Genomic DNA, 26,808 nt, shown 5'->3' with positions numbered 1-26,808 from the left:
TAAAGTTAAGAAAGAGTCTTAAGATTGTGTTCTATATTTTCCCATGATTTTAGGGTGGCCATCATTACTGGGAGTGTGAGGGGCCCAATAACATATAACCTTTTAAACAATGTTTAAATGATTTTAAAGACAATCTTATTATTATTTTTAAGGGTTTTTTTAATGTTTATTTTTGAGAGAGAAAACATGAGCAGGGGAGGAGCGGGGGGGGGGGGGGGGGGTCAGAGGATCCAAAGAGGGCTCTGCGTGGACAGTAGCCAGCCCGATGAGGGGCTTAAACTCATGAACCAAGCCCTGAGATGATGACCTGAGCTGAAGTCAGACACTCAACTGACTGAGCTACCCAGGCACCCCTTAAGACAATATTTTCTTGATTCTGTCCACTCAGAAGGATCAGGGTGTCTTTCTTCTTACCTTTTTATTTATAGCCCTGTCTAGGGTCTGTATATTTTGTTATATGGAGCATGTATTAGCAGCTCTAAAAGTCAACAAGGCAGATACTTGCATCATTATTTTGTAGGAAAAAAAATGTGGGTTCAGGGACATGATGATTTTCCTTAGGTCCTGTAGTTGGTAATAACATATTGCATGTGAAACAAATTCTTCAAATTCATTTTTTGTTGTTCTTTCCACCCAACTCTGCTGTTTATCACATTCTTTTGAATATATGAAGGAGTAGAAAATATTCCTTCTTTGAAGATAGGTTCCGGGTTTTGGAAAGAACCAAGAGAAGTCCAGTATTAATTATGGTGAATAAAGTTGATGACCAAGTTACATAATGCTATTTGCGATTTTAAAAAATGAGATATATCTACAAATGAACACATTTTTGAGGCTTATAAACTGGTACATAATACATGTCTCTTAAATATTTGTTAGGTTTATTTGAGAAAAATGCAAAAATACTTTGGAATTTATATTTGACTATGTAGCTTTGTGACTTTTACCTATATTATGATGAGAACCAGATCCAAGGAAATTGAAAACAGGAACTAAGAATAGGGAGTACAGAGTTCAAACAATATTCATGTTTAAAAACTGAACTTTTGTTTTCAGTGATTTTTAATAAAGTCTAGTATCAATTCGTGATTTGGCCTCTGAGGGGGGGTTATATATAAAGGTGGAGAGAGAATGAGCAGTTATTTCTATTCACTATGTGTTATGTGATTTACTTCATTTAATCTTCGAACCCATCTATGAAAACAAATAATATTTCCATTTTAAAGGTGAGGGAAAGGTTCATGGTTTTCAATTACTGATCAAAGGTCACAAGGCAGTAGGAGGCAGAACTAGAATTAGAATCCACGTCCATCTGTTTCAAAGCGTCTTTCTTCCAAATAATTCTGTCTCATTTCAAAGGCATAACAGAGGATGGAGTTATAGTAGATTGAATGGTTGTCCCACCAAAATATGTCCATGTCCTAGAACCAGTGAATGTGACCTTATTCATAAAAAGGGTCTTTGCAGATGTAATTAATAATCTCTAAATGAGATCATCCTGGATTATCTGAATGGGTTCTAAATCTGACAAGTATCCTTATACAAGATACACAGGGGAGATACAGATGGAGAAGAGAAGGCCATGTGAAATAGAGGCAGAGATTTGAATGATGCAGCCATAGCCAGGCACCAGAAACTTGAAGAAGCGGGGAGCCGATTGTCCTTAGAACCCAGGGAGGGAGTGCTGTCCTGTAGAAACTTTGATTTCAGACTTTTGGCATCCAGAATGATGTGAGAACTAATTTCTTTCTTTTTTTTTCATACACCAAATGTATTCTAATTTGTCACAGCAGCCCTAGGAAACAAATACAGAAGGTGTGGGGAGGAGCATGCATGGAGGATGTACACACTGATTTATTTAAGGGCAAAGAAGAAAGGACACTATCTTTGGAAACAGGTAGGCCTGGGGTTGAATCTCAGCTCTGCTGCTGCTGAACGGTTTGTCCTGCAGAAGTACTTTAAACTCTCTAAGGTTAGGCTTTCTCCTCTGCAAAATGGAAATTATAATGCATTTCTCATCGGATTGTAAGGATTTAATGAGAGTATATAGAGCATTTAGCTTAATATAAGAAGTCAATTCCTCTGTGGATCAGAAGAATATTTAATAGTGAAATAAAACATTATCCTTGAGTTTGAGTAGCTCATATAATTTTGTAAATGAGACAGATAATGCAATATAGTGTTATATGGTCCATAATAGAATTATGAGACAGCAGTGGCACAAAAAGGGAATGATTGACTCCGATTGGCGGAATCAGGGAAGCTTTCAAAGGGAAGACACTTGAGCTGAGATTGAAAGATGAATAGGCATATACCAGACAGAGAAGGGGAGGCAGTTCACATAGAGGAAATAGAATGTGCAAATACTCTAAGATGGAAAACAGAATGGAACATAGTGAGGCCAGAATAAGGTGTGAGAGCAGGAAATGTTGGAAAGGTTTCAAAGAGTTAAGGAGGTCCAGATAGAGATCACATTGGGTCTTGGATGTTGTCAAATGTAGTTTGCTTTCTCACACACACAGTAATGGACCTGATAAATATGTGTAATTCTCTGGTCTAGTAATTCCTCCTCTGGGAACTTAGAAAATAATTGAGAATATACACAAAGATTTAGCTATAAGGCTATTCATTGTATATTTGTTCCCAATACCACAAAAAGGGTAAACAACCGAAATACCCATAAACAGAAGAATGGTTACATAAATTATGGTATAATGGAATGTTAGACAGCCCTAAAAAGGATATTACAGAAATATTATTATACATACTACCATGAATACTATAATAAGGAATTTCTTTCTATAAGTATTGCAAAACCAAAACCAAACCAATCCAAAAAACAGAAATGGAAAATAAGAGGGAAAAATAAGAACATCAGAACACTAGTCTAAAGTTAAGGAATTTCAGAAAGAGATTCTAGAAACGTGGAGGGGAGGAATTCATCAATAAAACAATTCAAGATTACTTCTTAAAACGGAGGATATAATTGAAAAGCCTGCAAAAAAAAATCACAAGTTTGATTTAACACTACTGGGATTTGTGCATGTATGTGGGAGAAATGCTCCTAACTATATCTTTATTGTTTCCTATAGAAACAATTACAGATGGTTGGATCCACAAGGCCACCCCTCTAATGTCTCTGGTTGCCACAACACTGAACTGAAACAGTTTTTCTATGGGAACATTCAAATATGTTTCATAGTGGGCTATCAGGAATCCTTGTGATCAAATTTTTTAGTAGAAATTAAAAAGGGGTGATGAGGAGGTGGGATCAGGGACAGAGATGCTCTTTAAGGGCAGAAGAGCATCACTATTGAAAAGAATAGATTATAGCAATAGAAATGTACTTTTAATGCCTTCTGATAGAAAAACGATGCTATCTAGACCCCATTCTGAATCTTATTTGATCTAGTTCCTAGGTGAAAACAGAATATATAGTTAGCAGCATTTCCAGGCAGCAATAGTTTGAAGAGACCTGTAAAATGGAATCTCCAAAAGGAAATCACAAGGAAGGAGAGATCTTTGGTCACTTGGTGTGACATTTGGTTTAACAATAGTTTGAGCTTATATAAATGCTGAGCTACAGTGAACTTAAATAAATCAGAAAATGCCTATACATCATTTTGCTATCTGGTCAACCTGACAAAAACTTTTATCAATGAATGTTTTGAAATTTCATGAGTAATTAGAAAATAAGAAAATTTAAATGGTAAAAATATGATCTTAAGGGGTGCTGGGTGGCTCAATCAGTTGAGTGTCTGACTTCTTATTTCAGCTGAGGTCATGATCCCAGGGTTGTGAGGATCAAGTCCCACGTTGGGCTCCATGCTGAACATGTTGCCTGCTTAAGATTTTCTTTCTCTACCTCTGTCCCTCTTGCCTGCTGGCATGCACTCTCTGAAAAGAAATAATTTCTGGGGCACCTGGGTGGCTCAGTCGGTTGAGCGTCCAACTTCGGCTTAGGTCATGCTCTTGTGAGTTCGAGCCCCGCATCGGGCTCTGTGCTGACAGCTCAGAGCTGGAGCCTGCTTCAGATTCTGTGTCTCCTTCTCTCTCTGCCCCTTCCCTGCTCACACCCTGTCTCTCTCTCTCTCTGTCTCTCAAGACATAAATAAAAATATCAAAAAAAGAAATAATTTCTAAATTAAAATTCATTTTAAAAAATGTTTCTTATTTCATTAATACTTTATTGAAGTGTAGTTGACACACAATATTACATTAGTTTCAGGTGTATAACATAGTGGTTTGATAAGTCTAGGTGTCAACTTGAGCTGTATTCACAAGTATAGCTACCGTCTTTCACCACTCATCACTATTACAATACCATTGACCATATTCTCCTATGCTGTGACATTTCTAAATTAAAATTCTTAATAATTAAGACTTTTTGCCTTGGGGCAGAGGAAGAAACCTAAGAATTGTATATTAGTTTAACTTAAGAGAAAAATAACTAAAGAGCTGACCATTTTCTAAAATTCCATAAGTAATAGTGCATATAATTGAATGCTCATAATAATAAAGGACAGTGTATCAAACTCAATTCTAATTAATTGAATATGCATTGTATCGGTAACTTTAATATCAAGATAAAGTTATTTAATGCTTCAGTATCTTCCCAAATATTTATTCTTGGCAGGCAGAATTTTGCTATAGATAAAAGGGGTTCAGAGACATTTTCTTTTTTATTTATTTATTTATTTATTTATTTTTCAACGTTTTTTATTTATTTTTGGGACAGAGAGAGAGACAGAGCATGAACGGGGGAGGGGCAGAGAGAGAGGGAGACACAGAATCGGAAACAGGCTCCAGGCTCCGAGCCATCAGCCCAGAGCCCGACGCGGGGCTCGAACTCACGGACCGCGAGATCGTGACCTGACTGAAGTCGGACGCTTAACCGACTGCGCCACCCAGGCGCCCCGAGAGACATTTTCAATCCTATTTACCAGAATGAGTTTTTGGCTCATCTTTCATATTGTATTACTGACCTCTGTAAAGAATTGCCCTCCTTTCCTTTATAGAACATTTCAGATACTAACCTTGCTGATTTTGTGATGTTGCCCCAATTTCATGCCTGGCACAAAGATAATATAAGCAGTGAGATACTTTGTGAACTTCCTCAACTGTGGCCAGGCTCGTCCCAGGAACTTCACTCCTTTACTTCATTACCTCATGACTCATCCCCAGCCCACCGAGAGAATCAGCGAATATGTAGAGAGAGTGAGCTGTTGGCTTTGTGTGGAGGACCGTGGCATTTCCCCACTCACTTCAGGTATAGGAGTGAGACTTCTTTCAAACCAACTGGGACGGCTTCAAGGAAACTACAAGGAGATATTGAGGGTACCTGGAATCAGAGGGAATTGGCATCTCTCTTTTCAGCTAGAGGCTGGCTGAAATCTACAAGCCTTTATGCCTTCCCTGGGACCACCAGAGCAGTAGAAGGGAGAGAGAGCTCTGGAGAGAGTAGATAGGTGTTCCCTAACATCTGAGGTATACATGAAAATGGAGACTGCGGCCCACTTCCTACCTGGGGAATTTTGAAGGCAGGACGACACATGGAGTACTCATAATAACAGAACAAAATGAGCAGGCACCAGGGAGTAGCCTGCCTTTCCCTCATTTGCCATGGAAAAGATGTTTGAGTGTCCCATGGCTTAAGAGGATGTTCTGAAAGGTAGAAGCTATCTTAAAAGCACCTTGTTCCACAGGTACCTTACTGAGGTAAGAGAACACTGTAGTAATAGGCTGGGATGGGAGGAAATATTCCATTAGGGATGGAGAGAATTTCAAGAGGTATGCCAAAAAGCTGGATTACTTTTGTCTGGGAATTTAGCAGCATGGACTGCCTACAAAACTAAAGAAGCTTCCCCTGAAACTCACAAAAGTGCTAGTATTTGAATGTATGCCCCCAAAATGTCACTGATGGACAGTGAGTATTAATCCAGGGAGAACTAAAATGCAAATTAAGCAGAGAAAAAATATACTTTTCCTTTAATCTCATCTTCTTTAACTTAGACCCTGGAAAAGCAAGAAGTAGGAGGGGAATGATGGGGAGGGAACAGGCTCATCTCCCTCCCCCCACCCCCCAGTGTAGCCCTGAGTTAAAGTAGTTGAGGAGAGGCTTTAAATTAGATATGAGATTGGGGTCAGATTAGACCAAAGCACTTTAATCTCTGCATAGGAGTCATCATTAACAAGATGGGGCTTTTTCATATACCTGAAAGAATCTGGAGACTAGGAGGTCTGCCCGAAGTAAGGACCAAGAGATGGAGATTCAGCAGAGAGTGCTTACAAGCAGTGATTGGACAAAAGTAAAGTCATCCTCACCAAGTTCAGACTGTTCAATCAACTGAATACGCTGGGACAGGTTGTGCATTAAGGTTGTTTTGCTGTTAATGCTCTTTGGGGATGTTGTGCCCAGAGTCTGAAGTTAAGAAGGAGTTGGAGGGATCCTTCCCTGAAGAACCAATGTTTGGGTTTCAGTCTATTGTGAATTACTTACTACCACTACTATAAAATTTGTGCTTTAAAAAAAAATTAATATGAACTTCATTTGTACATCATTTATTCAAACATTGTATTTGTCCTGAATACATACAAAAGTAACTCTAAGATAGTTGTCACTGTGTTCAAAAGAACAAAATCTTAGTAATTTATATACCATCTGCTGTGTGCGAGGCGCTTTTCTAACTGCTTTCTGCACATTAATTGAATTAGTTTAGTAGTTGAAAGGTAGCTATTGTTATTGTCTATATTTTCTAGGTAATGAAACTGGGCACAAAGAGGTTAATTGTCTAAGGTTATGTAGCTAGTAGAGGTTGAACCTAGGAAATTTGCCTGTAGGGTTTGTTTAAAACCACTGTCATTCAAAATACAGGGTATTTCCTTTATTATAGATTCTAGTGAGAATATGACTAAATTTAAAAATAGAATTACAGGGAGAAGAATTAATGTGGCCTATAAACATTGGAGAGGGCTTCAAATTCACATGTTCCAGGGCCACTGGAGACCTAGCCGTGAGTGGTAGATATACTTGCTTGGCATGAAAAGGCTCATTAGTCTCATTTCAAAGATTAGTAATATCCATTATAATATCTTCTTTGGTCTTATCACTCAGAGAACATATCCTCCACAATAAAATATGTAACTTAATGGATTTCTGTATTGTTGTTTTGGATCAGGAATTATTTCATTTAGACTTCATATCTATCTATATTTACATCTCATATTTTTTGTGTGTCATTGTGGATTTGTATTCTGATGGTTGGCGGAGATCATTGTGAAGACATGGCTGCTGGTTGACCAGAGAGCTGGACCTGTGCAATAGGAGGCTCCCCACCCTCTCCTCTGTCCTTGGAATGTACATTCAGGCCACTGTTTCCACACTAGGACCTACCTTAGGGATCCAGGCTTGAGAGAGTAATGTGTTACTGAGACTACCTTGGCTGTATATATGACTGAACCCAGTTAAGGACTCTATATAAACTCTCAAGATTAGGGCAGGCGGGTGTGGAAATCTTCCCATGTAAGTTCCCTTGCTTATTAAAATTGCCACTTACCAACGTGGGGTGGTCTGCCTTTTTCTGTGGTTTCTCTCTGCCCTACGTGTTTGAGGGCAAGTTTTGGATTTTACCCCGAGAAACTCATGTGGTTTTGAACCATCATTAAGGCATTCAGGAAAAGATGATGAAAAAGGCTTTAACTCTTTTATGTCCCAACTTGGGCCTGTTTCTTACACCAGGGAAGATCTTAGCTATGGAAAAATGACACACTCAATAAACAGGGACAACAAATAGAAAGCTATTTCTTATTTTTTGGAATACTGTTTTCAGAAGAAGTGGCAGGGAAGGCTGTTTAATGCTGGCTTAGTGGCTGACCTCTTACTTCTGTAAGAGGAAGTCTTTGTGATGGTGAACTTAGCATTCTAGGTGCTGAGAGCTTAGTGCTTCTAAGGTGCTAAGATTTTGCATGCTATCGCTTACAGAAATGGTTTTTGGAAGGAAGAGTCTATGCTACCAGCTTTTTAGGGAGGCTTTTGACAGAGGTTTTAGTAAAAGTATGAGGCTCATGGGCAAAGCAGAGAATTGGAAGAGCAGGACCCCCAGTTCTAAACCTACTTTCTGGGGGCACCTGGGTGGCTCAGTCTCATAAGTGTCTGTCTGTGGCTCAGGTTGTGGTCTCACGGGTTCAGAAGTTTAATCCTGGCATCTATGCAGAGCCTGCTTCTGATCCTCTGCATCTCTCTGTGTGCTCCTCCTCTGCTCTCTCTCTGCCCCTCCCCTCCTCTTCTCTCTCTCAAAAAATAAACATTTAAAAACATTCCTCTGTCATTGTCTTTCTCTGTGCCTCTGTCTCTTAAAAAAAAAAAAAAGAAAAAAAAACCCCTACTTTTGAAAACAATCAATTTTATGATCCTGGGAAAGGAAAACTTTTTCCGAAACTCTTTATTCACTTCTAAAATTAAGAACTTTGGACTAGACATCCAGGATTCTCTCCTGTTCTAACATTTTGATGTGTTTCTCTCTGATTCAAAGCATAATCTAAAAGGGAAAGTTTATGACCTTCTAACATGGCACTCCCAGGTTAGGGAGTGCAGAATAAAATATTTATTTATACAATCCTTTCATAAGTAGATATAGTAAAAAGTGATGTAAAACCTACCAGTAGGTCATGAAGTTAATAACTTCTCTTGCTTTGATCTCTTTTATTACATATTTTTCATGCTCCTACACTTCAGTGTCCTCAACCCAGTAGCAGACTCTGTTCCATACTGAGACTCTTACCAAAACTGCAGACTGGAAGTTGACATAAAGTAATTGTGGTTTTCATGGTGTTATGTTTATGTTAAGGAATGCACAGTGTCCTGCGATCAGCATGTGTGGACTGTCCTAAAGCAGAAAAGTCTGTAAAATCAAAGGAAAACAGAAGTGACAAAATTGGAAGTGTTCATGATGGAAAGAGGTCCACAAAGTAAATAGTTTAATTCCACCTGAGTTGCAAATACCTATTTATTTTCTCTCTATGTGATTGAAGGTGCCATCTATATCCTATCCCTTGCAAGGGAAGGATGATGTTGAGACCTTCCATGGTGAAATAATCAGGAAATTGTCAAATTGTTGAGAACTGAGTGCCAGGATTATAACTTTGGGTCTTACGATTCATAATTTGCTTTTTACTTCCTTCTTTCCTTGACTTGATTGGGGCATATGTCACAGTAAAGGGTTAGAAAAATTTTCTATTACAAACATGACTTTAATTTCCTAAAAGTTTTTCAAAAGTTTCTTTATGGGTTGGATTCATCCTTAAAAAAAAAAAAAGAGTAGAAATTTTAAGAATATCCACTGACGCCTTTTGGAATAATTAGAAAGAAAGCAAAAATTCTGTTTACTTTTATCACAGAGAACAATGAAACTCTATAAACAAATTTAACCATTCAATCCCTTCTTTCTTCAAATTTGGCATATTTGTAAATAGCAATAATAGGCTCTACAAAGTGTCGCTATAAATAAATAAAATGCACATTCATTACTCCTAAATATCAGTGTATCACGAAGTTTTCAAATCCATTTTTGAGGGAAATGTGTAACTTATGTAGAACATATTTAGGATTTTAAGTAGCATATTTCTGTTGGATGGCTTGTTTTTATGTTATCTATTGATAGTGCTTCATTACTAAGAAGGCATAAGAAAGAAACTTGTGCTCAAGGAAAAGTGATAAAATAAAAATTGTATTTGATCTCAACGACTTGCTTCAATGATCTGCAAAATAATAATGATCCTTCTCTACCACATAGTATAGTGTTATAATATTAGTTAATCATAATGTTAATAATAACATTCATATTCATCATCTCATTGTCCCCAAGGAGGGTACCAAGGAAGTCATATTAACATCGATCCCTGTATTTCTAGCTCATTAGCTCCCATGGGTATAATTACAGGATTATAGCTTAATATCCACATTCCCCCACTGGCTCTTCCAAAGTATGCTATGGTAATAGCTGGGAATTCCCACGGGGGTGGGAGGGGGCTGCTACACACGTGTGGGAACTAAATCTGCTATTCAGTTCTGTCTTCCTTCTTAAGAGGTGCAATTCCCCCACTTCTCTGGCAAGTACATTCCCCCTGCCGTCTGCTTCTGCTTAGTTTCCTTCAGGACACGTGTGTAGTGCTCCTTCTTCCCAGAAATGCAAAGCAGTCTTCCCCCTCACATTACTTTTTCACTTTTTTCACCTGAGTTTTAAAGTGACATGCATGGTGTATGCCTTTAAGCTCTACAATGTTCTTTATTGCAAAGATCATTTCAGCTTCTACTTGTGATTCTGTTCCTCTGAGGAGGAACCCCTGCTTTGAGCCACGCTGGGTAACACATCCCATTCCATCCTGCTTATCCTGCTTTTCATTCTCCTCCTCCCTATTTCTTCCCCAGGCCCTCCTTTGTCCTTCAGAAAACACACACACACACACACCCCAACACAAAAAGCAATACCTCTCTCCCCTCTCCCCCCAAATCATGAACCCATGTGAACACATGGGAGAGATGATGGAACAGACAGGGTTGCCAGCCACAGATAGCGATCATGGCTGGCTCGGTCTAGATGGGCAGTGAAATAGCATAGGTACACACAGTTTGCATTATGTGACTGGGTTTTAAATAAGTATCTTACAGCCTATTACAGAAAAGCACTTTTAAACGGTCATATATGCCTAATAATGGAATACGCATCCCTGGGAAGTCATGAGCTTCTGACAATAAAGGTATTTAAGTAGACATATAACCAACTTTAAGGCAATTTCCAAAATGTGCCATCTTCATTACTAGGTTGGAAGATTCTTGAGGGCAAGATATCATTTACCCACGTCGTATTTTGCATAAATGAAACTTCTAAAGGAGGTTCATATACACTAAGCTGTTTTAATCCTTGCAAGTGTCCTGTGAAATAAAGCAGACTATGCTTATTTAATAAATAAGAAAAAAGGCTCAGAAGAGTCACGAATTGTCCTAAGGTTACAGGGCTGATAAACAGAAGTGGAATATGACCCCAGGCCAGTTATGTCCCTAAACTTTACATATATTCCCCAATGCAAATGTCCAAGGAGTGTTTACCTCTTGGTTGCCTCCTGAGAGCTGTTGCTTCCGTGGGGGTATGGACGTGAACCTAAATGGGATGTCTGGATTGCCATACCTGACGTAAAGTTCAAAGGTGTCTTAAATCCACCCCCCCCCCAAAAAAAAAAGCTATCAGAAAACACTCTTGGTTTCATTCTCTTTTCTTCCCTCTCAGTTGGGCTGAAATACGTGAAATCTACAGGATTTTATGTCAGACCAAAGTATGCAAATTAGAGGACTTTCTTCAGAGCTGGCACCTTTCATGTCTATATTCCTGCTTATGCCACGTAGTATTGCTGTTTTAAAATTATGTAATTAAATATATGGGTCGGTGGATGGGCGAGAGTATAGAGGTGACTAGGGCACCCTACTGCCGGTGACTCAAAGGCCCAGTTCTTGAAGACTCATATTGCAGCTGGTATTTAATGAAGCCTCCTTAACTTTCTAGCCTCTCTTCAGTAGAGACATTTTGCCACACTGCTTCTCATGGGTGGCTTCCATGGGTCTATAATTCACCGTTTCTTTTGACTTGCTCTTCTCTCAAGCTTATTGTTAATTGTGTCTACATTGTTCTGGACCCTATTTCTGTTCCAAGACAGGCTGCTAAGCAAGCGAAGCTTCTTTGGGAGGCTGCAAATTCAGGACTTTAGCACCAGAGTATAGTTGTTTCTTGATTTATGGTGGAGGTGTGCACTCTGTGTGCTGTTGGTCAATGATGATAAAGTAGATATCAGTGCCTCTGTGGACTTCCTGCTGCCCCTTCAATAGCCACCATTTAGAAGTATTTAATCAGGTGGAAAGTGCTGGGGGTGAGAAAACCTTTTCAGTTTGCCACTGCCCTGTGGACTTTCTTTTTGGATTTTCGAAATGAGTAAAACTAATATTTCACATCTGCCTGCATAATTTTGTCTGTTATTTCTTTCTTTTTAAAATTTTAAATGTTTATTCATTTTTGACAGAGACAGAGTGCAAGTGGGGGAGAGAGAGGGAGACAGAGAATCCGAAGCAGGCTCCAGGTTCTGAGTGGCCAGCACAGAACCTGACGCGGAACTTGAACTCAGGATCCCCTGAGCTGAAGTCAGATGCTTAACCCACTGAGCCACCCAGGTACCCCTGTATGTTCTTTCTTTAGTTGAGCAGACAAAATATTCCTAGGTAACATGATCACAAGTGTTCTGAGTCCTAGTTTTCTTTTGGTTCCAAGTCAAGTCCTCAAGAAGCACACACTTTTACTGTCAATATGTGCTCATCTATGCCTCCTTAGTCAGAATAGATCTGCCAAAAGGCATCAGTCTCTAATAACCAAGGAGGTAACTCACATTTTCTCATCTCAAAGTTGAGATGAGAAAAATTCATGGAGGGGACACTGAATATTTGAATACAATGCCTGAGTATGTTTATAGCATTATTATGCTGTGTCTACTGAAGTTTATAAATTTAAAGTTTTGAGCTGTAGTTCGCAAAATGTGGTCTCCCCACCAGCAATATCAGTATCACTTGGAAACTTGTTAGAAATGCCGAATCTTGGGCTTCACCCCAGAACTACTGCATCAGAAACTCTGGGATGGGGCCCAGAAGTCTGCATATTTTCATACACAAGTGATTTGGATGCACACTAACATTTAAGAACCCTGGTTTTAGGATGTTGCTGAGAATGAGTTTTTTTCTTTTTTTTTTTTTAAACGTTGGTGTGGACAAATTAAATTGTCCCTTTTCTGAGAAGCACTTAAATACACTGAACAATTATTCACATCTTTTCTCTTTAAAAAAAATTTTTTTTAAATGTTTACTTCTGAGAGAGACAGAGCATGATCAGGGGAAGGGCAGAGAGAGGGAGAAGAGAATCTGAAGCAGGATCCAGGCTGAGTTGTCAGCACAGAGGCCGACGTGGGGCTCGAACTCATGAACCATGAGCTCATGACCTAAACTGAAGTGGGATGATTAACCCACTGAGCCACCCAGGTGCCCCTATTGGTACTTTTTTTTCAAGCTTATGATAATCATAGTAGAAATGCCTTTTTCCTTTCTTTCTTTTTTTTAAATGTTTTTTATTCATTTTTGAGACAGAGAGAGACAGAGCATGAGCAGGGGAGGGGCAGAGAGAGACGGAGACACAGAATGTGAAGCAGGCTCCAGGCTCTGAGCGGTCAGCACAGAGCCTGACGCGGGGCTCGAACTCACAGACTGTGAGATCATGACCTGAGCTGAAGCTGGACACTCAACCGACTGAGCCACCCAGGTGCCCCTTTTTCCTTTCATTTTAAAATAAGGACAAAAAAGGGTAACGTCCCTTCAGTGTATGGGTGCCCTCAAAAATGAGGACTTGGATACCAAAATTGAAATGAAATACATAAGCAAATAATTATCACTGAACTGTTCCAAGAAGGCCTACCGTTACACAAAAAAATATCCACAAGAGTTACCCCTTAACACCACTTAGCTCAGAGAGGAGTAGAAGAAAATGTGGGAGTAAGGTAAAGGCTTTTTAAAAAATGCATTTAAAAAAGGCATTTAAAACAAAACTCCAAACATAAGCAGCTTATTTTTAATCACACATAAAATGCTTTGTAAAGTACTAAGAGGGGGGATCTGTTCAATTTAATGACTGTAAGTCAGTGCTTTAAATTTTTATTGTTGTTTTTATTGCCTGGAGTTCCAACTCCCTGTGACAGCGCTGGGGTAGTATGGGGTAATGTGTGGTAATCACATTACCACCAGTCCGTGATTAATCAGCTGACATTTATCGAGTGCTTACTTAATACGTGCCCAAAACCGGGTTAAAATAGGGGAATAGGGAAAACATGGCTGTTTTTTAACAAGCTTGCAATCTAGTTGGTGAGATGGGAGCAAAACTGAAACATGTGGGCTCAATAAAGGAAGGAGATCAAATGAGGAGGCCTGGGACAGACTGAGAATGAATGCAGGGGGAGCAGTCACCCTGAGTATCTAGTATTTAAGAAAGGCTTCAGGGGACAGGTGGGCCTTAAAGGAAGCTTATTGTCTATGGAGGATTGTTTGCAAAAATGACGATTCTTTTCCTTTCAGTCTCTCTTTGCCCCTTGGCGATGGAAGTTTTCAGCCCCTCACATTAAGAGAATTTACCCCTCCACTCCTGGGATTTGAACTGGCTTTTAGGGTGGCAGTGACCAGAGGTCAGTTCTGAGCGGAGTCCTCAAGAGGCCTTGCTTGTATGCTAACGGCCACTCTCTTGGAACATGTCCAGCTGCCACGAACAAACCCAGGCTAAGCCTGTTGAAGGAAAGAGACCACATTCTTCAAGAGATGAGCTGTCTCAACTGAGGCCATCTGAGACTAATCAGCCCTCAGCCAAGCCTTCAGGGAGCCCAGCTGAGAACAGAAGGATCCCCCTGCCTGATTCCAAAGTAGCAATCTGCAGAGTCCTGAGCTAAATATACGTATATTGTTTTAGGCCAACAGATTTTGGAGTCGTTGGTCATACCCCAGTAGATAACTGGTACAAGGTGTGGAAGGTGGAGAGGATGAGAGAAAGTGTGCTAGGCTCAAGTTCCAACTCCCAAAATGCCGCCGAGAGCCAGCAGTGTGTGAGGTCAGGTCAAAGCAAAGTGAAGATGCCGGGTAGGGGACTGGATGTCTGATCACTTTCTTTCAAAAAATCGGTGGGAATACCAGCGCTAAAGAGAACATGTACTGGAGGCCAGACCTGCACTATTATGTTGCTACATGGGGATCTTCTCTTGAAGCACACCATCAGGGCATGATAGGAATCCCCATAGTTGAAACACACAATGAGCATCGGAACGCTGTCCTTCTAAGCTGGACTTTGAGGGAGTGACAAACTGTTTTCTAGCCAACTATATCATGCCAAGGGGGGGGGGATTATTTGTGGCTTATAATCTATCATTATTTTTATACAAAATATCTATAACTTAAGCGGCACACATTTGATAAGCTGCTAGAAGCAATTTGTAGAATCCTACAGTAAAGGATATTATGAAGAGTTCTTTTAAAATCTTAGATTCTCACCGTGTGGATTTATTGGCCATTGGATAACAACTTCAACTCAGCTTTACCAGGTCATTGACTATATTTTTCACCTTAAAAAGGCAGAAGAAATATTTTCTTTTAAATGCTGAAAATGTGTTCTCTTTCTGTAAAGTGGCGGGTGTTTGAAAAGAACAGCCCTGGGGGATGGATTCTTGTTTCAAAAATAGCTCCTTAAGTTTGGCGGGACAGGGTAAGGGGCGGAGTGGGGGAGGGGGTGGGAGTAGGGTCAAGTTGGGGAGGGCGGTATTCAGATGGAATATGTAACCTACAGATGTTTGAGATTTGTTTCAGCACTCACAGAAGCATCTTTCATTTCATTTTAATCATGTAACAAAACGGACTAGTTGACGAGGAGCCATAAACTTTATACAAAATGGCCTTATTGAGCAACTATTTTATTCAAACCTGGCTCCTATCAGCAGGATCACATAGGTCATAAGATCATGGGGAACCAAGGATTTCGCCCTACGAAAAGGCAAGGGTAATCAAGACTCAAGTGTCACACAGGATCCAGGGAAAGAGGCCTCATACCTGAAGTGCTCACTGTGGGTGTGCTCGGTGGCAGGACAGCGAGCGTGATATAAAGTTGCTTTAATTGCTGCTGGTCTCCGGTGAACATGTTGCTCCCTTTTGACTCTTAAGTATATAGTTCACCCAAAACTTTTCTGACATGAGTACCCGCATCTCCCGTGTCCTCCTCTTCCTTGCCCGCCCGCCATGCTCCCCCCCCTTCCCACCGCGGTCGGGCGTCCTGCGCCGGCTAACAGGTCCCCGATTACTGAAGCGTCACCTCTCGCTCCCCAGTAAATCTCCGCAGCCCACTCGGACTGCAGCCTCTTTGCCGCCCGGCCTCTCATTGCAGCAATCGGGGCGCCCGCGAGGGAGGAGGCGCGCAGGGCAGGCGAGACCGCGGAGGACAAACTCGCGCGCCGGGCTCCGGAATCAGCATGGGGAAGGGAAGTGCGGGCCGAGTTCGCACCACAGGTAAACAGGCTGGCGAGGCGCAGGGCGCTGCCGCCGCCGCGGCCACCCAGCGATTTCCAGGCACGCAACTCCGCCTCCAGGGCTCTCTGCCTCGCGCTCTCGCCCAGCCGCTCGCTCGCAGCCTCAGCAGCCGCCGCAGCATCACTTCACACAAAGGACTGTTACCCGCTGAGCAGCTCCTCCACCTCCACGTCCTCCTCCTGTGACAGCAGCCCCGACAGCAGGGCTCGGGCGCGGCGGCGGCGCCGGGAGGAACTGTCACTCCCAGCAACCGAGGCGGTGGCAGCGGCTTTTTTATCTTTCCTTTTCTATTTTGCTTTTTTTTTTTTTTTGCCCTTATACCTCTTCGCCTTTCTGTGGTTCCACCCACCTCTCCCTCCCTCCTCCTCTTCCTCCTCCTCCCATAAACAACTCTCCTACACCCCCCCCCCCCAATAAATAAATAAAAGGAGGAGGGTAGGGGGGGAGGAGGAGTGGTGTGTGGGGGGGGGGGGCAGGAGGAGAGGAAAAGGGAGGCAGCGCGAGAGAGCGAGGCAGAGTCCGAACCGACAGCCAGGAGCCCGCACGCACCTCACACCATGAGATGGCGACGCTCCCCGCGCCGCTCCGGGAGTGCCGGCCCCCGGGCCCCGCGCCCCGGCTCTGCCGCCCGCTCGCCGCCGCCGCTGCTGCCGCTGCTGCTGCTGTGGACCGCGGCCCTGGGGCCGGGGGCGGCCGCCGGCGACGAGGCGGCTCCCGCGGGGGCCTCGGTGTGCTACTCGTCCCCGCCCAGCGTGGGCTCGGTGCAGGAGCTGGCTCAGCGCGCCGCGGTGGTGATCGAGGGAAAGGTGCACCCGCCGCGGCGGCAGCAGGGGGCACTCGACAGGAAGGCGGCGGCGGGCGAGGCAGGGGCGTGGGGAGGCGAGCGCGAGCCGCCAGCCGCCGGCCCGGGAGCGCTGGGGCCGCCCGCCCCGGACCCGCTGCCCACCGCCAACGGGACCGTGCCCTCCTGGCCCGGCGCCCCGGCGCCCGGCGCGGGCGAGCCCGGAGACGAGGAGGCGCCCTATCTGGTGAAGGTGCACCAGGTGTGGGCGGTGAAAGCCGGGGGCTTGAAGAAGGACTCGTTGCTCACCGTGCGCCTGGGGGCCTGGGGCCACCCCGCTTTCCCCTCCTGCGGGAGGCTCAAGGAGGACAGCAGGTACATCTTCTTCATGGAGCCTGATGCCAACAGCAGCAGCCGCGCGCCGGCCGCCTTCCGAGCCTCTTTCCCCCCTCTCGAGACGGGCCGGAACCTCAAGAAGGAGGTCAGCCGGGTGCTGTGCAAGCGGTGCGGTAAGTTCCTCGCCCCTCGGGGCGCGCTCCGGCCGGGCGGGGAGGTCGCGGGCCCGACGGCTGCCCAGCACACGCGGGCTCGGGAGTTGAGTTTCGGGATTGCGGACTCCTAAGTGATTCTCAGAGAAGGTTTCGCGGATTGGATTCCACAGGCAGCGCCTTCTCCAGTTACCTGGATTCTAGGCTTTGCCATTGGTGAGAGTCCAAGTTTGGTCCTCGGTGGGGGCCGCCTGAAACTTTTTAATCCCTTGGGGTTTCGTTCCCGAGTAGCGTGGAAATGGGCCGGCTGCTTTCTTGCGAGTGCGTCGTTGAACTTGGTTAGGAGGTGCTGGTGAGGTATGGGCCGCCGTGTGGGGGCTTTTCCTTTGAAGGAGGAAGGGTGAGTCCGACAGGATTTTCACGCCTTTCCTTCATTTGGAGTCTTGAGTGGTCAGGGGTTTGTGTCTGTGGGAGCCCTCGAAAGGAAAGGACACAGCGCCGACATGTCTCTAGAAATGGGGCAGAGTTTTTGGCCAACTCCATGTCCAATAGATAGGTGCAGTCTGTACCTCGCGAATAGGTGTTTGTGAGAAATATAAAGTTGTGTGTGTGTGTGTGTGGGGGGGGTATTTTTGGTGACGTCCTCTCAAGAATTTTCGTTTTTACAATATTTTGGTTTGCAGTGTGTTTTGGCACCTCAGTGAATCAGAACAGATGAGCGTAGTTAAGGAGCTTCACGTGTAGGCCCTGAAGAATTTGGGAAGCCAAGTTTAGCAATCGATTTCCCAGACCTTTTCCCCCATTTTCCCGTTGGAAAGTATTGTTTTCCGGTCTCCTTCATATGATCAGGTCTGAGAAATTAGCCGATAATCTGATTACATTTCTGAGGTAGTATTGCATTTATGCCATTCACAAAATAATTTCTAGGTTGGAAATATCTGTATAATTTTCTGATTACCATACAATCACTAAAGCGTAGCAGGGTATCTTCTCAAACCATAAATTAACATGATTACACATCGCAGATTCTAACATGCACAGTAGCTTTTTCCCTGTGTCTTTATGTATCTGCCTAATAGATGGTTGGGTTAATTGAATTTTTACAAAAGTCAGCACCATGCCAGGCTCAGTCTGCCTGCGATGCAAACTGAGTCAGTTCTCTTAAATTTGTATCTGATGATAGCCAATTACTTAAATTTCTGGTTGGCATTTGTGGTGCTTATATCTTGCAGTTAATTAATACCTAACAATTTGGTTTTAATGACAGGAAAGAGCCTTGCTCATCCACCATTTCCCTATTTTAACAATGCACTTTGTGCGCCAGACCTGCTAAGATTGCACCACTCTGTGGACAGAAGCTGTTCTCAGACAGTGGTGCTGAAGAAAGCTGAGTGACGTTGGGATTCCCCGGGTCTGGCTGATAGATGTCACTGTAAAACATGGGAAACGCTCTGCTGGGAGCTGTCTTATTACGGAACACAAAAGCTCAACACCATTGTACTGCAGTATATGTTACTCTGCTCTAGAATCTGAAACAAAACCTTTTAAGCCACACCATTGTCCAATTTTCACGTGCTTTATTCTATGTAATTCAGAAAGGATTTTGCATTTACCCCAAATCACGAGTTGTGAATCATTTACTATACATGGTGGAAATTGATATAAAAGGGATCGTAGTTGGCAGTGATGCCTAGGATTGGGGGTGTGTTACTGGATTAGCAATGGTGTTTTGTGTTTTGACTAGAAATAAACGTCAGACTTCAGGGATAAAGTTCTTTCAAGCATCCCGAGGATGTTTAGAAATGGAATATTCACGTTGTCTGGAGAAATACTGTTCTGTTTTTGTGCTTCTAAGGGGGAAGACCTTCAGGAAGGTAGTTTTCCTCTTTTGTTTGTCAAAGGAATTACATAGGAAATTGTGTCATGCGAAGCAAAGCAGGTTTTTAAAATGAACTGGAAATCTCCCTGTGTATAATTGAGTAGATTAAGAAATCATGAAGTTACAGCTCCAGGTTTGTGTAATTATTGTGTGTGGTGATTTTAGTGTCAGGTACTTCGAGGTTGTGGCTGTTGCATGAAACCTTAACTAACAGGTTTAGCTAAAGCCTGACGGGAATTATGCTAAAAGTTTCTCTTGCGTTTTTATCAACGTGGTAGTTATTGTACTATTGTGAGATAAAAGTGAATACTATGAGCTATTTTATTTTAGAGAATGTAAACTGGGGAAATCCATACTGGAATATTGGGTTTAAAAGTGTGTGAGTGTGTGAAAACTTGGGAGTTCACCCCGTTGGGTGGTTTCTGTTAACAGTGTCATTCAGAACTTACCAGGCAAAGGAACACCAACTGGGAAAAAAAAAAAAAAGACACATACAGAGACAAGAGGGGCTGATTTGTCCTGGTTGAGCTGGTTCTGTGTGCTTCTGGTGAGAAGATTTCAGGGAGAGTGATGGAGCAGGGGGTTCTTATCTAACCACATGAAGCTGCCCTGGGGGCGTGACGGTTGTGTTGCTGCCTGAGCCATGATGCCAGGCTGGAGAGGGAATATAGCAAAGTCATTTTGTGATATCATATCCCGGGGAACAGTTTCCAGCTCTCATGTGCTCAGCTGCAGTGTTGTTTCCTACAAGTTGCTTACTAGTGTAGAAACCACACATGCAACAGATTAGCTTTAGGGTTGAGCTGATAGAAGTCTCCCCTGAATTTTTTTTTCTTTTTTTCTTTTTTTTTTTTTTTACCCATCTGAGATAAACTCCTGAGCAGTGTCTGTATAACAAGTTCTTTTCTTGAAAGAGGGGTCTTTTGAAACAACTGCTTAGTGTATTTTAGAAGACAACATGGAATCTCATAGCTTGTTTGCTTTGCATTTGAAGTTTGTATAAATTACATACACTTCTTGTAGTTGCTTAAACACTGCCCACTCTTTGCTTTTTCTCTTGCTCACCGAATAAGCTAAGAAATATTAGGTTTTATATTAATTGGAATGCAAAATAATTTGCTGTTCATTTAAATTTCTGTTATTCAAACAAATCATCGTGTGACGCACTACGATTTTAGTTTTCAAGGCATTGCAGTGATTCTAGGCAGAAAATGATGTCCAAAATACTGATGTTGAATAACATCTATGGATGTTATTGGGGCATGCAAGATTTGTGCATCATCATCTTATAATCCAATGTAGATATTCGGTTTATGCTGTAATACTGGAATATATTGATAACATAAGCAGGTTTATCAAATATTTATGATAAATGGCATTTGCTTTTTCTAATATCCTCAATAACTATTTAATAAAGTGAGCTGACCTTATGGTGTTACGAAAATGATAAATGCTGCAGGGATTCTCCAGCCACCATTGAAGAAGATAATTCTTAATAAAAGGTATATTAAGTAAGTAACAGTAGTAACAGATACAGCTTGACTGCTTGTATTTCATAAATATACATGTAAATTTAATTTCCCGAGTGTTTTTGACTGCTCTCTGTCAGCTATATAAATCTTACTGTTAAAAATCTATACCTAAAACACTTTTCTGTTGAGGAGACAAACTGTATATATATTTATATTTATGATAAAAAAAATGAGCCCAAGATTGGTCATTTGGAAAAACAGTTCCTTGGAATAAAAATGTCTTAAAAGGAGAATGTAAACATCTGAAGTAGGATATTTTGCAAGCACTAGGGGGTAGTTCCCCTTCATTGTAGGAGATCTGTAAGTCCTTGGGGTCTAGGGAAAGTTGTACCATAGGTCTTGATGTATTAGGTAAGACTGGGAAGCTTACACAGCACTGAGGGGGCTGCACACTGCACCGTCCTTCCACTGGCCTGTATATTTCTAGCAAATGAGAGCAAAAGACGTGATTGGGCAGGTTAGTGCCCTTGTCAGATGTAATCTATTCATTGTTCCGGGAATCTTCTTTGCTTCAGGGCCTGTTTTCTTCTTGTTATCTTTTTCTTAATTATAAACATAACCTCTTTTAATATGTATTTTTAAATTTCAGTGACAATTTATGAATTAGCCAGATGTCCAAAGACCTTTCAACTCTCATCTGCCCTTAGTACTTAGTAATACTTAGGTTTTTGGTTTGGTTGTCTTTGATATGCTTAAATGTTTTGAAAAGCATATCTGTACAGATAGGTCTTAGTGAATATTTTGATTAGCCTTATATAAATGAATGATAATGAAAACAAAAAGTATATGATGAAAAATGGTGGTAGGATTCATTAACCATTACATTCATTGAAAGTAAAGAATGAAAAGTATATAATGAAAACAGAAGGTAAAAAATTAGGGTTCCTATGACTCATGTAGTTTGTTGCCAAAAGCAATAGCGTAACATGCCTTAGTCAAAGTTTTCATGAGAAAGTGAGGACTCATTTTGAATGTTCATATTCTTAAATAACAGACATGACCTTTGTGGACAGCTTCCCATCCATATAGGAATGCTCTGAACGTGTGCATGCACATGTTACTCTGTGCTCTTATGTTATCATAAAACTTAAGTTAAAATTAAAGTAACATTATGAGCGATCATATGACCTAGCCACTCCCCCAAATATCAGTCACTTTGTACCACGGAACAACTGATGAGTGATACATTCTGCTGTACTTTTAAATCTGAGGTTGAGTTATTTGAGAATTTACAGAATACAGACTTCAGTCTCTTACTCATTTGAGGTAAGTGCTAGTTGAGAGGTTGTGTTTTCATATTGTTTAGTGCCATGGTGTGCTTGAAGCAAGCCTCTTTCTGAAGGCTTGCCTCCTGGCTCTCTGTCCCCAAATGATCCTTACAGGTTAAAGTAGATAAAATAAAATAAATTTTGGTGAAGTTGAAGGCTTAAAATGGGTTGACTCATCTCTGTTTGGCATAGATCCAATGTTTAGGGGAAAAAAAATTCCCCCACCTTAGATTTGCCATCAAGGAATCCTACAGAGAGATACATAGATGGTAATTTACGCTATTTTTTGGTCTTTAAGAGAACCAGGATATTTTTCCTTATCGAAAGCAGTTTCCTTGCAAACTATGTCCTAACCTGAGTTCTCCCCATTAGGACCTAGTAAAATTTTTAATCTTGCTTTTCATAATAACCAAACAACCAAATAGAAATTTAGTTTACCCACAGCTTGGGTGATACATGGGAGACCGTCCTACTAGGTCTTACCTCAGACTCCATATGTATATTCCCTTCATCTCTTTGCTGTATGAGGAAACTGCAAAGGAAGCCTTTAGGTAAACAATGAGGCTTATGAGTGGATCCTAGTCTGTGAGAAGCTGAAGTATAGGACTGCTGTTCATCATTACAATGATTAGCCTTCTCTTGACACCTCAGACTTCCGCTGTCCAGGTCCAAATATGTCAGAAAATAGAGATCTTAGATCACAATACTGTGAATGTAGATGGTCCTTCCGAGTCTGATAGGCTCATTGTCTATCTCATGAGGGCACAGATGGTAATCTGCCTTGTATCTCAATTTCAGAAGTTTTTCTCCCAAAGCCCAAGGCTCTGGCTTTGGATATCTGCCCCACTGTGCTGGAAGAAAACAGCTCAGAGTGGTGCATGATTCCGGAGCTGGTAGCCAGATTTAGGAGGTAATGCTGGGCCAAGACAACCTGGAGGAGGGAATTGTTTCTTTTCTCTTTGCTCTGCCAAAATATGTGAGCTGAGCTGAGCCCAGCACAAGGGGACATTCTTGACAAGGGCACTCGAGTCTTGGTAGTGGGCACATCTGGGAGCTCAGGACATGGACGGGGCGTGATAAGAGACGTGAGGCATTGTATGCTTTGCTAAATTTGGAAAGCTCACAGCAGTAATACTATCATCCCAAGTGTTTGTCTCTAGCCTGGGAATTGCCATTGAGGCAAAGAAAGCTAAAAAATTGAGGGGCTGACTAAAACCATGTGGTCATAACTGCCACTCAGTTGAGTTTGTATCTTTTTCCCCTCTTTGATAGACACATACTCCTTCGTGGTTCTGTGTAGATTAAATACCTGTTAAATAATTAAATGAATACATGACGGAAGCACCCCAGCTTGTTGGATAGTAGCAATCATTGTTCAAGGTTAAATTTTGAGAGAAGCGTTTTTGTTTTGCTTTTGCTTTTTGTTTTTTCCTTTTCCTTCAGGTCTCTTATTTGGTGAGCTGCATATTCAGAGGAAGTAGCAATTAGAGCTATATCCTACCAGGACACCATTGCTTCCTCTCACCACCCAGGGCCCACCTCTGCATCAACTTTTGGGCTTCAGAAAAAGGCTGTTTAATCTCGTAAACTTTTCCCTCTCAATTATTTCTTGATAATATTTATTCTGTGTAGCCTATAGCTCCAGCTGGGTAAAAATGCCCTGCATTGTAAAGACTTAGAAGCACAGAAGAGATTTTTGAATAGTTAGTGTTTTGCGCCAACCCACTCCCACATCATTCCAACTCATTTTGGGTACTAAATCTCAGTACTCAGAAATTGTATGCTCTTCCTTGATCTCCCCCAACAGGTGTTTAACTATCTGAGCAATAGAAGTTCAATTCTTGTAACTGAAGATGGAAAGGTGCTGCTTATATCCCTAAGAAGCAATAAAAAAGAGATGACTTTCTTTTCACTGCCCCCCCCCCCCCCCCTTGTTTTTGACATCTCATCAGCTCTTGGACAGACTGCAGGTGGGAGGGCACATATCCACTTGGGCTTAGATGAATAATGAGATCCTTTTCCGTCACTGTCTCTGTTGGCCCTGGAGACACCATGGGCCATGATGTGTTATCAGTGAAGCCGCAGATGCAGTGGCAGCATTTTCCTCCGCTGCAGGGAGCATCCTGGCCGCACCTCTGCACAGTTCATGGCAGCTATCTACTGAGGAGGAGAAGGATGGCTGTGTTTGGTTCCAGTAGAATTTGTCATTAGACTTCGCCCTTGGGAGGTGATCCTGGCAGTCAAGGCTCTTTGGGGACTGCCAGGGTGGAGATGTTCTGCTGAGTGGGGGTGCTCTTTGTCATGTCATCAGCACAGAAGGGCCACAGCTTTGAAATTTCGCAGGCTCTTCTTTGCCAGCCTGGACACCTCTGAGATGCAGTTTCTTCCGTTGTCTTCTTTCCCGTCCACTGAGATTGCTCACCCCTGTTCTCAGGATCACTAGCAACTTTTCTTTCACTGGAGCAGGAATTTTATGAAAAATGCTAGCATTTTGGACTGTAGTCTAATTCTGGTGAGCGTTTCTTCCCCCCCCCCCCAACAAATTGTAGTAACATAGAATTTACCACCTTAACCGTTTTTAAGTTCAGTTGCATTAGGTATTGACATTGTTGGGCAACCATTACCACCATCTATCTCTTGTCATGTTATCTTCCCCAACCCAAACTCCATACCCATTAAATAATAACTCTCTATTCCCTTCTCCTCCAACCCCTGCCAGCTACCATTCCAATTTCTGTCTCCGTGAATTTGATTATTCTAGGTGCCTCATAAGAGTGGAATCCTACAGTTTTTGCATTTTTGTGACTGGCTTGTTTTATTTGGCATAACGTCGGTAAGGTTCATCTGTGTTTTAATGGGTCAGAGTGTCATTGCTTTTTAAGGCTGAATATTCCATTGCACATATAGACCACATTTTGTTTATCCATTCGTCAGTGGACATTCAAGTTGCTTCTACCTTTTGGCTATTGGGAATAAAGGTTCTATGAATGTACAAATATCTGCTCAAGACCTGGTTTTCCTTTCTTCTGGGCGTGTGCCGGAAGTGGAATTGCTGGATTATGGTAAGTCTAGGTTTCTTTTTTTTTTTTCTTTTTTGTTTTTGAGGAACTACTGTACCGTTTTCCACAGTAGCTACACCATTTCCCTTTCTCACACAGGGTTCTGATTTCTCCATGTTCTAACATGTTTTATTTTTTTATGGTTTGATAACAGCCAACCTAATGGGTGTGAAGTGGTGGGGAACAGTTTTTATATTGTTTTCTGTTCCGTGTTCGTGCCTCTAATTATTACACTGTCATTAATAAGAAACGAAAGTGCTCAGAAAACAGAGGTGTTCATTTGTTCAACTCTTAATTTACCCAGCATTTAGGTTCCTGAATCTGCAGCCACCCAATAACTAAATTACAGCAGATAATGGCTTAGTAAAAACCAATACAAGAATTAAACCGTAGACTTGGCCAAGGGTGCCTGCGTGGCTCAGTTAAGCGTCTGACTTCAGCTCAGGTCGTGATCTCACAGCTCGTGAGTTCAAGCCCTGTGTCCAGCTCTGTGCTGACAGCTCAGAGCCTGGAGCCTGCTTTGGATTCTGTGTCTCCCTCTCTCTCTGCCCCTTCCCCACTTGCTCTGTCTTTCTCTTTCCCTCTCTCATAAATAAAAACATTAATAAAATAAAAAAAAAAGTAGACTTGGCCTTTGGTCACCATAAGAATATTGTATTTTTCTTCATATGCTATCAACATGGTCTAGAAAGGTGGCTTATCATCTTTGGATGAGTATCAGAATCTTTGATTTTAATCATTCATTAAATTTACATACTCCCCCCCCCCCCCCCCCCCCCCCGCGCCACCATTTCCTTGCCTCTGTTCTGTCCACTGCTCCAGATTGCCTTCTGTTAAACACTGCACTGGAGGATGAGTATTTCTAAAATTTTTTTCTAACATTTATTTATGAGAGAAAGAGGGAGAGAGCATGAGCAGGGGAGGGGTAGAGAGAGAGGGAGACACAGAATCCAAAACAGGTTCCAGGCTGTGAGCTGTCAGCATATAGCTCGATGTGGGGCTCAAACCCATGAACCACAAGATCATGACCTGAGCTGAAGTCAGATGCTTAACTGACTGAGCCACCGAAGCTCTCTGGACAGTGAGTATTTCTAAAGTACTCCTTTTATTGGACCTCTCTTTGCTCAGAAACTTTCAGTGGATCCACCATAGTTAACTTTAGATGCTGGTATTTCCTGTCTTCCTTACTCCAGACCAAGCCTAATCTTTTTCAGTTTTACTGTATAAATGTTTTTATCCAGTCTAATTGCTCCATGAACAGGCCACACACTTTCCCACTGCTGTTTTTACATAGGCCATTTCTTCTGCCTGGATCTGTGTCTTCCCTCATTTCTGCCTGTGGATATTCTGTCTCCTTTAAGGGATAGGTCATATCCTAATGCCTCTATGACAGTCCCAGTAATGATCCTGTCAGAAACACTCACTGTAGTCTTTGGACACAGAGCACCTTTCTACTGCAAGCTTTATGCATGGTGCCATCGCAAATTTCCCTTATGTTATTGTTGTTACAAAAAAATGGATGTAGTTAACAATTTTTCTGTGTGTAGTCTTGCCTCACCAGTTAGACCACAGTATCTTTGTGAGTAGACACTAGAGGATGGGGGTGGTGGGGAGGGAAGTCCTCAGCTTATTCACAACTGAAAAGTGCCTGGCCTCAGAGTCA

General features: G+C 42.1%; 1 protein-coding gene and 1 long non-coding RNA gene across 3 annotated transcripts in view; both read left to right on the top strand.

The window, feature by feature from the left end:
* Window positions 1-1,891, top strand: part of LOC125923386 (uncharacterized) — a 167,958-nt gene extending 166,067 nt beyond the window's left edge. Inside the window, exon 6 of the long non-coding RNA XR_007458018.1 lies at window positions 1,791-1,891. This is a non-coding gene — a long non-coding RNA (uncharacterized LOC125923386). The remainder of the gene's footprint in view (window positions 1-1,790) is intronic.
* Window positions 1,892-16,620: 14,729 nt separating this feature from the next.
* Window positions 16,621-26,808, top strand: part of NRG1 (neuregulin 1) — a 1,105,519-nt gene continuing 1,095,331 nt past the window's right edge. For both annotated transcript variants that reach the window (XM_049631635.1, XM_049631637.1), the window contains exon 1: window positions 16,621-17,428. In XM_049631635.1, coding sequence (XP_049487592.1) covers window positions 16,696-17,428 — 733 coding nt within the window. In that variant the 5' untranslated portion in view covers window positions 16,621-16,695. The remainder of the gene's footprint in view (window positions 17,429-26,808) is intronic.

The sequence above is a fragment of the Panthera uncia genome, chromosome B1, assembly GCF_023721935.1.
Source record: "Panthera uncia isolate 11264 chromosome B1, Puncia_PCG_1.0, whole genome shotgun sequence".
Taxonomy (NCBI): Eukaryota; Metazoa; Chordata; class Mammalia; order Carnivora; family Felidae; genus Panthera; species Panthera uncia.
This window is presented reverse-complemented; position numbering and strand designations above follow the sequence as displayed.